The 13506-nt window shown below is 44.6% G+C and overlaps 1 protein-coding gene across 1 annotated transcript in view; it reads left to right on the top strand.

The window, feature by feature from the left end:
* Mtap (methylthioadenosine phosphorylase) overlaps positions 1 to 13280 on the top strand; it is a 42137-nt gene extending 28857 nt beyond the window's left edge. The window contains exons 5-8 of the mRNA XM_050157397.1: positions 1649 to 1751; positions 2565 to 2804; positions 8661 to 8783; positions 11243 to 13280. Of these exons, the coding sequence (XP_050013354.1) occupies positions 1649 to 1751; positions 2565 to 2804; positions 8661 to 8783; positions 11243 to 11281 (505 nt within the window). The 3' untranslated portion in view covers positions 11282 to 13280. The remainder of the gene's footprint in view (positions 1 to 1648; positions 1752 to 2564; positions 2805 to 8660; positions 8784 to 11242) is intronic.
* Positions 13281 to 13506: the final 226 nt, after the last annotated feature.

The raw sequence follows: 13506 nt of genomic DNA, 5'->3' as shown, positions 1-13506 counted from the left end.
GTCTCACTATGTAGCTCTGGCTTTCCTGGAACTTACTATGTAGACCAGGCTGGGCTGGAACTCACAGAGATCCACCTACCTCTGCCTCCTGAATGCAGGGATCAAAGGCATGTGACACCAGGCCTGGCGAGTACTATGTTTTATTAGGAAATAGGAGGCTTAAAAAAAGTATGCAGAATTAGCTATAACCATGTAACTTATAATTAGATACCTTCGCATTTAGTGAGAAAAATGTAAACTGTTCGCATTTGAAAACGGTAATTAAGACCGGTCGACCAATATCAAGTAACGGCATGATGTGGTGCGCGTTCTTTTGTGTGTTTGCTGCAATGCAAGGCAGAGATGTGGGAAGACAGAGAGCCCTGCAGGGATACCTGTTACTACGGGAAATTTTCCTGTGTCTCTTTCATAATCCCAGTTGCCAGTTGAGGATATGGAGACAGCATGGAGCAGCAGAGGCTGAGACCAGGCAGATCTGTATGTTGATGACATGGCAGACATGGGCCAGAGCTGTCACTTGACCCGTTCTTCAGCCTCGGCTGGATGTGCTGAGGGCTTAACTGGCTCCTCCAGGTGCTTGGGAAAGACTCAGGAATTGTAGAGATGCGGTGTGCATTCTTCCACGCTTCTTCATCTCCAAGAGAGGTGACTTTGCCCTCTGGAGTCACTGAGTGTGACATAGCCCGAGGAGCCAGCTGTGTAAATGGAACCAGGAAAAAAAAATCCATTCTACTCCACTCCCACCCCTGGAAAAAGACAGCAGATTTCTGGCTTCAGCTTTCTTGTGTCTCTTCCTTCCTTCACCTTCCCTTATGTAGGAAAGCGCCAGGGGCGGGAGGAGTACGATTTCCCTGAGTTACTCAGTAGTTAACTTTAGAGAAATCAATGCACATAAAAGGTGGTTTGTATTTTTTTTTTTTATTTTCTGAAAACTTCCAGGAAGAAGTACAATAAGCTGGCAGGGAATTCGATTTCACCTGTCTTTTTTGAATTCCAAAACAGATTTTAGCGGAACCCTTGGAAATACTTGAGATCTGGGGAAAACAGGTGGAGAAGCAAGCTGAGCAAGGAGACAGATTCCCTGTGGAGCAGGACAGTCCCGCTGCTTTCTTCAGTGGGTTAATGGCCTGGAAAATGTGATGAGGGTTGAAACAGGAATTATTTTTATTTTAAGATACGACAGTCGAATGTGGGTAAGGACATTGTATGGACTGATCGAAGCAATAGTTTAAAAAGTATTTTAAGATTTTGGGGAGATCTGGTTTGATGGTTTAGGGAGACCATGGTTTGAGTCAATACGTACAATTTACATTTATGCAGAATCTAACAAATAGAACTGGCGGTATCTGTGTTGTGATGAATGTTTCGGATTGTCCTGGGGCATCACCCGCCCTCCCCCAGGTCCCGGTAGGGTGTAATGAACCTTCTCAAGTGGGTACACTTTTGTTCCTGGTTAAGAAGCATGGTTGCAACCAACCCAGAGCTAGAAGAGCCCAGTTCAAACCTGCAGATGATCTGTGACAATTCCCTTCATTTATCTACAGCTGTTGGATGTGGAGTGGTCCAGATACGGTGGATTCATTGACCCTCAGAGGACAGAGATGATACTGTGACGGAAGTCAAAACCTTTACCGCTTTCTCTTTCTAGGACATCCCTGAGGCCTCAGACCTTCTATGATGGAAGTCACTGTAGCGCCAGAGGAGTGTGCCATATCCCAATGGCTGAACCGTTTTGCCCCAAAACAAGAGAGGTTTGTAGTGTGTCTGACAGACTTACTCGAATAGAGTATACAGTCTTGGGCTGATATCTGTAGGAAGATCAGTTTGCAGAGTAGGTATCAACCACTTTTCCTCCCTTAGCTTTCGTTTTGAAGTGTTGTGGTTTCACCGGGAATCTTTCCCCCTGATAATAACAACTCCATTCTCAGATATTTTTAGCATAAACATTTAACCTACTGAGCTATCTCTTCAGCCCCAGAACTGTTTCTGATAAAACTTTAATGTTTCCTTTTTAAAAAGAAAGAAAAGAAACAAAAACCTATACATGGCCCTGTAAAAACGAGTAATGAATGCCCAGATAAGTTGGTCTCTGAACAGAATAAATCAGGACAGCCGTTCTCATTTCCCCATATGCCCTTAGAGGGGCAGCAAGCGAACGAAAAGTACTTTCTACAAGGCTTTCCAAAAGGCCACAGAGTCTGTAACTGAAACGCCCTTTGGAAAATGGCACTTGGCCGGCAGTTTAATCTGGGCGTGACAAGTGATGCCTTAACCAAGCAAGTGCGGTGGGTCAAGACCTACGACACAAGTCCAGATAAAAACTGAATGAGATTCAGATACATAAATCTATTTTCTCTAAAAGCTGTGAGCTATGAGTGCAGGGGACCAGGACAGCAGGGATGTGTGAGTACATAGCCAGACGCTGTCTTTGAGGGAGCTAGCCTTCCTCTAAGGGCTTTGTAGTACAAGTCTGCTCTAGATACTTTGCTAGACATCATAGATAAACAAAATCTTGTACTGCACGTAGGTTTATGTGATTTGAGACTGGGTCTTCCTTTTTGCAGGTCCTCATAGAAACAGCTAAGAAGCTTGGTCTTCGATGCCATTCAAAGGGAACAATAGTCACAATTGAGGGGCCTCGTTTCAGCTCTCGGGCAGAAAGTTTTGTATTCCGTACTTGGGGTGCAGATGTTATCAATATGACCACAGTTCCAGAGGTGGTGCTTGCTAAGGAGGCTGGCATTTGCTATGCAAGCATTGCCATGGCAACCGATTATGATTGTTGGAAGGAGCATGAAGAAGCGGTAAGTGGGAATCTCCTGATCATGTGAGGTGTGGGCTGGGCTTCTGAGTGTCACAAGCTGCTGAGAACGTCTTGTTGATTGTCTTTGGCTTCATCTTGGGAAGAGCCTCTCTACAGCATTTTTAAGCTTTCATTAGGCTTTATAAGCTATTTCCTGTAGTTCCTATTGGAAGATAAGATCTTCCATGGAGGGTAGGGGGGTGCTTATCTGAGAATAATGATTGGCATCGTAGGCATGTAGATGTGTTGAGAATCACTGAGACTTGGACCTTACTCTAAAGGTAAGGGTGTGCGTTGAGTGTGCTTTCCTTGGACTGTAGAAGTAGCTGCGGGCAGCATTCCTGCCACCCAGCTTCCAGCTGCCTGGCTAGCTTCTGCCCTGAAATAACAACACACAAATTGTATTCATTTAAACACTGCTTGGCCCATTAATTCTAGCCTCTTACTGGCTAACTCTCACATCTTACATTTCTAATAATCTGTGTGACTTACCGGGAAGGATTCTAGCCTATGTCCATCTTGTGCTGGAGCTTCATTGTGTCTGCCCTGGAGAGGAATGGCTTCTGCCTCACTTCCTCCCAGCATTCTGTTCTGTTTACTCCACCCACCTATGTTCTAACCTATCAGGCCAAGCAGTTTCTTTATTAATTAACCAACGACCTTCCCGCATCATTGTACCAGTGTTTATTATGTTTATTTTCATGGAGAAAGAAACCCCCGGTAAGAAAACCCTGAGTCCCTGTCCTGTTGAGCGAACTGTGACTGGATGCTGTACACAGCTTAAGAACGGAAAGACATGCTCTTTAAGAAGCCAGCCTTCTGTTTGAGGAATATGGAGGCCACCTTAGTCTTCTATTGCTATGAAAAGACCATGACCAAAACAACTCTTAGAAAAGAAAGCATTTACTTGGGGGCTTACTTACAGTTTGAGGGGTTTTGTCCACTGTCATTGGGGTAGGGAGAATGGCGGCACACAGGCAGACACGTTGCTGGCAGATACACGTTGGTCCCCAAGCAACAGGAAGAGAGAGCCACTGGGCCTGACTTGGGCTCCTGAAACTCTAAAGCCACCTCTAGTGATACAGTTCCTCTAACAAGGCCATACCTCCTAATTCCTCTCAAATTCCACTCCCTGATGACCAACCATTAGCTAATGGGGGCCATTTCTACTCAAACCCCCACAGAGGCTAAGCAAAGGGTTATAAAGGAATACCACTGAGTTTTATGAGTTGCCTGGACCAAATATTTAAAGTCTGTGAGTACTATTTAGGAGTGTGATGAGAATAATGGGCAGGATTGAGAGACACACATAGGAGAAGAGGGGAGAGGGCAGGATGAGCTGTGACCAGGCTGTAGACTGTGATAAAGATTGCAGACAGGTCAGTGAGGGTACTAGACAGGGAGCCCAGCAAGGCCTAGCTAGGACTTGAAGATCCTAGAACACTGAAGCCTCCCAAGACTGCGATTTCATCATGGGAAGCTTGACGTTCTGGGAATCGGTCACCCAGGATCTGCAGTTACCAGCCCTGGTCACACAGGGCTCTATCCACCCCTCCCTCTCTGCCCTCTTTTGAAGGTAAACATTTTCTAAAAGGCCTCTCAATTCAAAAGCAAAAAAACATAACTCATACCACAATTTGTACAAAGAAATGGTATTTCTTACTGAATCTCTAGACTATTGTTTGTCTTTGATCACATAATTTTTTAGCAGTTTGATCAAATCAAGACCCTTATAAACCTGTGTTGTATGTTAATGATAGGCCTATAAAATCCTTTGTTTATGTATCTTTTCCTGGATACTGATTTGAATTTGGCAGTCCCTCTGCCTCCGCCTCCCAAGTAGTTGGATTACAGGCTCAAGCCACCAGGCACTGCCGGGGTCTTTTATCCTAAGCGCCGTACTTCTCTTAAAATTGTTTTGTTTTAACTGAGAGACACAAGCTCGTTTGCCTGTCTCTTGTCTAATCTTAGAGTGGAGAAGGAAAGGAAAACGTAAAAGAGTGTTGGAAGAGGTATAGAGGTGCGTGCGCACCTAGAGGGCTGTGTCTCAGAGAGCTCCTGTTTCTGCATCTAGTTACACGCAACAGAGCTTCTTCTCATCTCTCTGCCCATGTGTACTTGTTGGGTAACATAAACGAAGCCCTATTCTTTGGTTTTATCACTATTTATAGTCCTCTCTCCCCCACCAGCCATATCACTTCTGTCTCCATCTCCTTAGTGTTGGAATTAAAGGCGTGTGATTCCCACACACTGGGATTAAAGGTGTGAACCAACACCGCCCTGGCTGTTCCTCTTTGAGACTGGATCAATCCCGTGTAGCCCACGGTGCCCTTGAATACACAGAGCTGGCTCTATTACCCCTGTCTTGCAAGTACTGGGATTAAAGGTGTGTAGCACCGCACTGCCTGGCCTCTATGGCTACCGAGTGGCCTAGCTTTGTACTCTGATCTCCAGGCAAGCTTTATTTGTTAGATGACCGTATCTGGTTTGGCAGCTCCGTGAACTACTCCCAACTTCCTGATGTAAAGAAGCTGCTTTCAATTAGTGGGAAACATTAGCTCGTGTCACTTCCTGACTGCAGTTTGCTTCCTGCCAGAAATGCCCTGCTCAGTCTCAAGCCTCCTCTAAGGTGCTTTATGCCAGATGAGGGCCGCAAAGCAGAGGGCCAGTGCGGAAAGACAAGTCATGTCGAGCGCCACAAGAAAGACACGCATAAACATGGCATCCACTCAAACAGCCATTCATGTCATTATGCTTTAGACCGATGACAGGGTTCTGGAGTGGGCTGAACTCTGATGCTCAACAAAGAACTGAACTTGTTTTCTCTGAAACGAAGCCATGGCATAGAGTGGGGTGGTGACTTAGTTATGACTCTTGACCTTTGGCGGCTCACTGGGAGAATTGACTGATAGAACAGCTTATGGGAAGAAAGATCCCAGCTAGTTCATGTGGCAGGCAAGACTGCATGAAGGGGAGACCTAGACTGAACAAGGATGGAGCAGTACCTCTCCAAGGCCGGCATCCCAGGTACCTACAGTAGCCCATCAGGCCCAACCTTCCAAAGCACTAGTTTGCGACTTCTTTGGGGGTTGAACTGTCTTTTCACCAGGGTTTCCTAAGACCAGATATTTGCATAGTGATTCATAATGGTAGCAAGTTACAGTTATGAAGTAGCACAAACTAGCTAGCTTTATGATTGGAGGCCACCACAACTCATCACTTAAAGAACCCATGATCTCCCAAAACGTGAGCCTATGGGCATGCCATTCAGATCAGAAGTGGGGTAGTGTTGACTCAAGGGAGAGTAACCGATGACTACGTGGAGTGAGTGCAAAGAAAGTATTATAATAACCTTTTAGGTTTGAGCTCCGTCTTTTAGGCTGTTTCTGTGAGTCACCACTGGGTCAACAGTAGTAAGAATATTTTGAATAAAAGTTAACAACAGGAACAAAGAAAAGAGGTCAGAGTTTGGAAATTTTCGTGGGAATAAAGGGTCAGTCTCCAGCAGCCCTAAGCCCCTGCATTTAAAGACTCAGCTTTAAATGCATGTTTTGTGTGTGCCATGCTGTAGCAGGGCTTCCGCTGTCGGGCCCCTCATCTTCTCCCATGTTCGTAGAAGCCATCTGGATGAGGAGATACAAAGGTGGAGTCATGTGTCCCTGGATCTTGGCTTTCTTCTAAGTGGAAGAAAGCAAGGCAGAGGGACTCTGGGCCTGAGGGTCAGCTTCCCATGTGAGTCAGTCATTCATACACAGAGGTAGATAGTAGCATGAACACACAGGAGCCCAGCCACTCTCCAGTCGTCATGCCAGCTTATGCCCAGTAATGTTCATCTATACTTCCATAATTGTAATCCAGAGCCGGGCGTTGGTGGTGCACGCCTTTAATCCCAGCACTCGGGAGGCAGAGGCAGGCGGATCTCTGAGTTCGAGACCAGCCTGGTCTACAGAGCTAGTTCCAGGACAGGCTCCAAAGCCACAGAGAAACCCTGTCTCGAAAAACCCAAAAAAAAAAAAAAATTGTAATCCAGAAACATTGTAGGAAGTGGTTAATTAGATTATAATTATGTTATTTAATATGCTCAAGCAGAATTGTGGTGGCGCATGCCTTTAATCCCAGCACTCGGGAGGCAGAGGCAGGCGGATCTCTGAGTTCGAGACCAGCCTGGTCTACAGAGCTAGTTCCAGGACAGGCTCCAAAACCACAGAGAAACCCTGTCTCGGAAAACCAAAAAAAAAAAAAAAAAAAGAAAAACCAAAAAAAAAAAAAAAAAATCATAAGCGGCATGATCATACAACACACACACACACGTTTCTGAAATCCAGTTCGGGATCCAATTTATTGTGGTTTAGCATTCTACCACTGAGATACATCCCTAGAACCCAAAGTAATTCTTTTTTCTTCTAAAGAGACTAAGATGCCAAACATAGTTGGTCCATGTGAATGGCAGCACCTGGTGGGACAGAAGCAGGAGAATCCTGAGTTTGAAACCAGTGTGGGCTGCACAGTGAGGGCCCACCTCAAAAAATTAAAAATTTAAAATTAAAACTACTAAACAAAACAGTATAGAGAACAGGGAAAAAGAAAACAGAGGCCAAGGCCTCGTCCTGTTGGGTCTCGAACACTCTGGGTTGCTAAGACTTTATCTTGATAGCAGGTGTTTCTGTCTTCCATATTGGAAGCTGGGTCTACATATATAGAAGGGAAATTGAGCATCGTGATGGTGTTTTGATACAAGAAACAATTTTCCAAGGTGGTTTGTCCTGGTTTGTTTGGTTCTTTGACCTCTTGGGTTTAGGTGGTAGTGTTAACCTCCAGTCTACTAACTAGGAGTCATGACAGTGATGGTACTTTGATTCTTTTTTTTCCCCCTTTGTTAAAAAGTGCTTTTAGAATACTTAGCTCCTGTTTGGTTATCCAGTATAGCAAGTGTTAGGCTGGAATTTATTTTTCTATGGACCAGGAAGGGTGGTATTGGTGGCTCCTGCTTGACATTTATGATATTTTCTCAGGCTTTCCAGGAATAGAGTTGAGCAGCTGGAAGGCCTTTTCCCTAAGGTGGAGGAGAGTGGTGTTTAGGCCAGGGGGCGAGGGGAGTAGCATTTGGAGTAAGCAGACTTTACAACACAGGTTCTTTTGTCTGTTCAGGCAGCTATAAGAAAATCCTGTTAAAAGTAGACGCATGGCACATCTCAGATACTTTCACAAGCTGCATAATAAACAAGAGTTTATACAGCTCAGAGGGTGAGTCCCTGTCCATCCTGACAGGGAGTACAGGAGCAGGCAGGCAGGCAGGCACTGGAACAGGGGCTGAGAACATCCTTCCTGGTCTGCAAGGGTGAGGCAGTGCCCCCAGTGTAGGCCACACCTTCTTCAGCAAGGCCACACCTATTCTAACCCAAATACTTCCTCCAACTGGGAACCAAACATTTCAATATATGGGCCTGTGGGGGCTCACTGGGGTACCAGACCCCATTCCTCAGAGCACTGCCTGACCTAATCAGCTCCCAAGTCCCCCTTCCTGACACTCTCAAAAAGAGGACTAAGTTCCTTTTCTTTTTTCTTTTTTTTTTTTTTTTTTTTTTTTTTTTGGTTTTTCGAGACAGGGTTTCTCTGTGGTTTTGGAGCCTGTCCTGGAACTAGCTCTTGTAGACCAGGCTGGTCTCTAACTCACAGAGATCCGCCTGCCTCTGCCTCCCAAGTGCTGGGATTAAAGGCGTGCGCCACCACCGCCGCCTAAGTTCCTAAAGATGAATTCAGAAGGGATATAAACATTGATACCATACAGCAAAACAGGGTAAGTTATTCCGCGAGAAGCAGTTCGTGCCAGTTAAATCCTGTGTTCTTCTTCCTCAAGGTGTCAGTGGATGGGGTTTTAAAGACCATGAAAGAAAATGCCAACAAAGCCAAAAGCTTACTGCTCACTACGATTCCACAGATAGGCTCTATGGAGTGGTCAGAAACGCTTCGAAATCTGAAGGTGAGTGGCCTTGCCCCTGTAAGCAGACACGTCTGTGGCTCTAACCATCTTTCCCCTGGCTTTCACTTTGAATTTGGTCCATCTCCTCGTGTAGTTTACACAAGACAGCTTGTTTTGTTTTTGGCAAACTTTCACGCCTGGGGTGAGAGTTCTTTTACCTAGTGTCCTGGGTTCTCTACACGGTCCTGGAGTTATCTTTATGTCTTGGTTCAGAAGGCTAGTGTGCTCGCTGTATACGGTTTCCAGTGTTTTTCAGCTACTTACTCTTAGGTAGGTTTGTACCGAGTGTAGGCAGGCCTTTGCAGCCAGTACTTCTATATCAATAACAATGACGTTACAACTATAGACAGTTAATTGTGATAAGCAGGTGACAAGTGGTAGATTCCGAGCTCCAGTGCTCGCCCTAAGGGTATCATTTAAACTGACTGGGAAGCTTAGAAAGCGACATTTTTATTTGACCATTTTGTAGCTTTTGATTAACCAGAGTAGTGAGGAACCTCAAGACATTCCCTGGCAGCTTCCTCTTGTATCTAAAGAGGAAGTACCTCTGCGTGTTCTCAAACTTATCTCTCCTCTCAGATACCTTGACAGTCAGTGAGAGGGCATGGGGCAGGGTGATAGAAGCTGTCCCTGCCCGAGTTACCACCTAGGAGCTCAGGAAAAAGCCACAGTTTCAGTGTGGTGGAGGCATTTTGCTGTGGTAAACGATTACTAGTGTTTTCTCTCTTGCATGGAAGGCGTCGGGGCAGCCACATGAAGCCACCCTGAAGCTGGAAAGTGGCACCTGTGAACTGACACAAACAGGTTGCAGCATGCAACTATGACCCACTGTGACCGTAGGGTCTCAGACGTTAGTTAGGGCTGGGAAAGCCACGAATGTTCTAATTCATAATGTCTTCCCTGAGAGGAGACGCCCCCCGCTGGTTTCAACACTGGATACCTGGGAGATAAATGTTTATCTAATGAGTACATAAATTTTCCTCCCAGGAAGTGTTCTGTCACAGTTGAGGTAAAACAAAAAGACCAGTGACTAGTCTAACTGGGGGGAGGGGAAGCACAAGATAAAAAAAAACAATCTACCAGTTATAAGCTGGTGTTTTGAACTAAACAGGTTCTAGCAGCAGACCGATCTGGTTCTAGCCAACCAACGGCTGAGCCACCTGACCAAGTCCCTCCGTGGCCAATTCTGAGTCAGTGTTGGGCTCACACGATATCCAGTCGCCAACCTTGCTGTCTTCCAGCTGACTTGTCTGTCACTATGGTTTTACCCCCAGTCAGTTCCTTAAAAAGAAACCTGAGGCAGGCTCGGACAGTAACAATCAGTGATCTTCCGAAGATGAAGGTGTGTGGTTTTGTGAATATGCACTTAAAATGGGTTAATTGGTGTGGCATTGATTAGGTGTTGAACAAGAGCCGAAGAAATGAAGAATTGCCCTGTAGACAAAATTGAGTGTTGTGGTCTCCATTGTGGAATAGTGAGGAACCCAGTGCTAATGATTCTTACTTACCCTTACTAGTTTACTTCAGAAACATTAGTCAGTTTACTCATTGTGTGTCCAGCTCCAGATTAGAATAAAACTCAGTTGTAGGGTGTGGCAGTACAAGCCTTTAATGCCAGCACTTGGGAGGCAGAGGCAGGCAAAGCTCTGTGAGTTCAGGGCCAACGTGGTCTACATAGTGAGTTTCAGGCCACCCAGAGTGACAGTGAAATCCTATCTGCAAAAGAGACAAACGAACTCAGAAAAATACCCAGAGACTCCCAGTGATGCTAAAGGTCCCATCATGTTGCCAGCTGAGACACATTAAAGCTTCACTGACTTCTCAGTGGCATAAGGATAAGGAGGGGGCTCGCCTGAATAACGGCTGATGCTGGGAGAGGGTATAGTGTCCTGACGCCCGAAGCAATGGAGGGACATGTGTGATTCTCAGATCCGTCCCCTGAGATGTGCAGTCCTGACCTCACCAGTCAGCAAGAAAAGGAACAGCCAAGAATTGAGAGACACTGCTAAAGTCCCATATCTGGTTCGCGTTGTTGCTGTTTTGTTTTGTTAACGACACTTCTAAAAACTTAGTTATGCGCGTCTGTAAACGGTGAGCGCGTGAAGGCTCAAGGCCATCTTGTACGAGCTGATTCTCTTTCCACCACGTGGGTCCCCAGTGATTGAAGTCAAGCTTCCAGGCTTGGTGGCAAAGACCTTTACCCCCTCAGCCATTTCACCCTCCCCAGTTAGTGGTTTTTAAATTTTGATGAGCATGGGAATTATCTGGAGAGTTTAAGAAGTATGTGTCCCTGTGGATCCTAACTAAACTCCGAATCTCAAGGCTCCTTCTCACTGTTGTTTTCACTTGGAGATTCTCAATGCTTTTTCTTCTGTTGTTTTGACTTGTTAGGAAGCCTTGGGGTAATTGGCATGCTCTCTACCGCCTGTAGCTCATCTCTGTGACTTTCTTCCTTTCAGAACATGGTCCAGTGTTCTGTTTTACCACCAAGACATTGAAACGGCATGGCCACCACGAGGAGACTTACTACTTCTAGTCTTTGGGAGATTTTGCTTAAACAAAAAATGGGACCGATACGTGGCCTTTGTTCCTTTTCCGGGAAAGGAGCATGTGGTAAGAAAGAGACCGTGCACTCCAACTGAGATACAGATTCTTCTGGAACCTGGAAGGAAAACAACAGCCTGCAGAAATATAAGGGAACAAAGCCAAAAACCTTGTCAATCATTTCTCCTTCTACACTGGCAACCATGAAGACTGGTGAGGATGTTTGTCCATTCCCCCGCACTGCTGATGGCTGTGAGCTTGAAATTTGACTGTGGTTGTAAATTGGCACCATCCTTCTGGGAGGCAGGTTCAGTACGTTGCATCTCGGGCTTAAAAATACTGAATGCACTTTGGTATGCTGGAATTTCTCTTTAAGAAGTTATGGGAGAGTCATTGAAAGAATCATGAAAAGAAGGCAAAATATTCTAAACAATATGGAAAAATTAGATATATCATGTTCCTGTTAAACTTAAGCTATGAAGCAATCAAGTAGAAATCATATTTTCTCACAAAGAAATGGTCACTTCATACTGTGAAATGAGGGGAAAGGGTATAAGCATTTATGATACTGGTTTTTTGTTTTAAATGGTGTGTTAATGTACAAAAAAAAGACTAGAAGGGATATATATAATCCTGCTACTGTATTTGTGAAGAGATGCTGGATAATTCTTTCTTTTGATCTTTTTCTCTACTTTTTTTAAAAGTATAATCAAATAATAAAGTTGTAACACTTAAAATGGACTTAGAGAAATCAAACTCTTTGAAACTCTTGGTGGGGAAACAAAGATGTTTATAAAAGAAGCGCCCGTGTGATACAGGATCTACAATCCAGATAGCCTGCACTCAGAAAAATACAAACAAACCAAAACGTGCTATGTGAGAAACATAGATCTTTTTTTAAGATCACCACAGATGCAACCACTCGGGACTGTGACTGAGAAGGTTGGTGTTCACTGCTACATTGTGTCAAAGGCAAACTGCTTCAAGGATTGCTGGTGTGCCTCATTGCCGTATATCAGATCATTTTTACACTACCATTTCTTTCTATTCCGTTTTAAGAGTTGACCCATTCTCAGTTGGCAGTGTTGTTTTTGAAAACAAGAAAGGAAGGAAGGAACCAGAAGCCTTGTGTTTTGTCGTAGGATACTTTTTGTTACCGCCATGGGCTATCTTCTTGTAAAGTAAGTGTGCTCATGTCTGAAGCTGACTTCAGGAAAGTAAGCAACTGATTGTAAGGATAACAAACCAGTTGCTCCAGCTGTCATGTTGAGCCCCTGGTAAGTGCCATTGTAACTTCGGGCCCATGTTGCGGAGCTTCCTGCTCTGGTTATTAAAAATGTGTAGAGACTTCATGGGTCCTGACCGGGCTCTTGGTAGTTTTTACTTCCTTGGGGAGTGAGCGTTTGTCTTATCGCCTCCAGTGTGGAAGAGTGCTTTTCCTCAGTGGCCTTCTCCAGCATCGTCATAAGCAGGCTTCTTCCTGAATCCTTCACTGCGATTGGAATTGCATATAAACTTACACTGTCTACCTTCTTAGCTATTTAAGTGTGGCTGAAAATACATTTGTATTGTCTTTTCCTATGGGTGTATCAGTACAAAACAATGGGTTTTATTCTGTCATTTTTATATGCATATCATATACATCATCATTTATCCCACGTTATATTATCTTGTGCCTCCCAAATAATGTTCCCCATACTTTAATGTCATCTAATCTATATTCTGTATATGAGAGAAATGTGTTTGCCTTACTAAGTCTGTCTGTCTTAGCATGATGCTCTCCAGCTCCATCCATTTTCCTACATGTGAGATAATTCTTCTCTTTTCTCTAAGTAAAATCCCAATGTGTAGCATACCAATTCCTTTATCCATTCATAGTTCGTGCACGTGTAGGCTGATTCCTGATTTTGGCCGTTCTGAATAGTGTTTTAATAAACATGTGTTTGCAGACTTCTCAATTGACCAAAGTATGCTCCTGCTCTTGGGTTGGGTCTTGGCTATTGCTGTTAGTATAGAAACTCTGCTTGGAGAATCTCTACCTGTACCATTTCTGTCTGGTTGTCCTTTAGACAGATTCTAGCCCTTGGACTTCATCAAGGACATTTATTACTTGATCCGTTGTGCTTTTATCTCAACTATTCCTTGCTCTTTGTTATGTCATTCCAGCACACAGTTGCAT

Source organism: Alexandromys fortis, unplaced genomic scaffold (genome assembly GCF_014885135.2).
Source record: "Alexandromys fortis isolate MF-2015 unplaced genomic scaffold, M_Fortis_MF-2015_v1.1 scaffold_64, whole genome shotgun sequence".
Classification (NCBI taxonomy): Eukaryota; Metazoa; Chordata; class Mammalia; order Rodentia; family Cricetidae; genus Alexandromys; species Alexandromys fortis.
The sequence above is the reverse complement of the archived record's forward strand: the minus strand, read 5'-3'. Positions and strand labels throughout refer to the sequence as shown.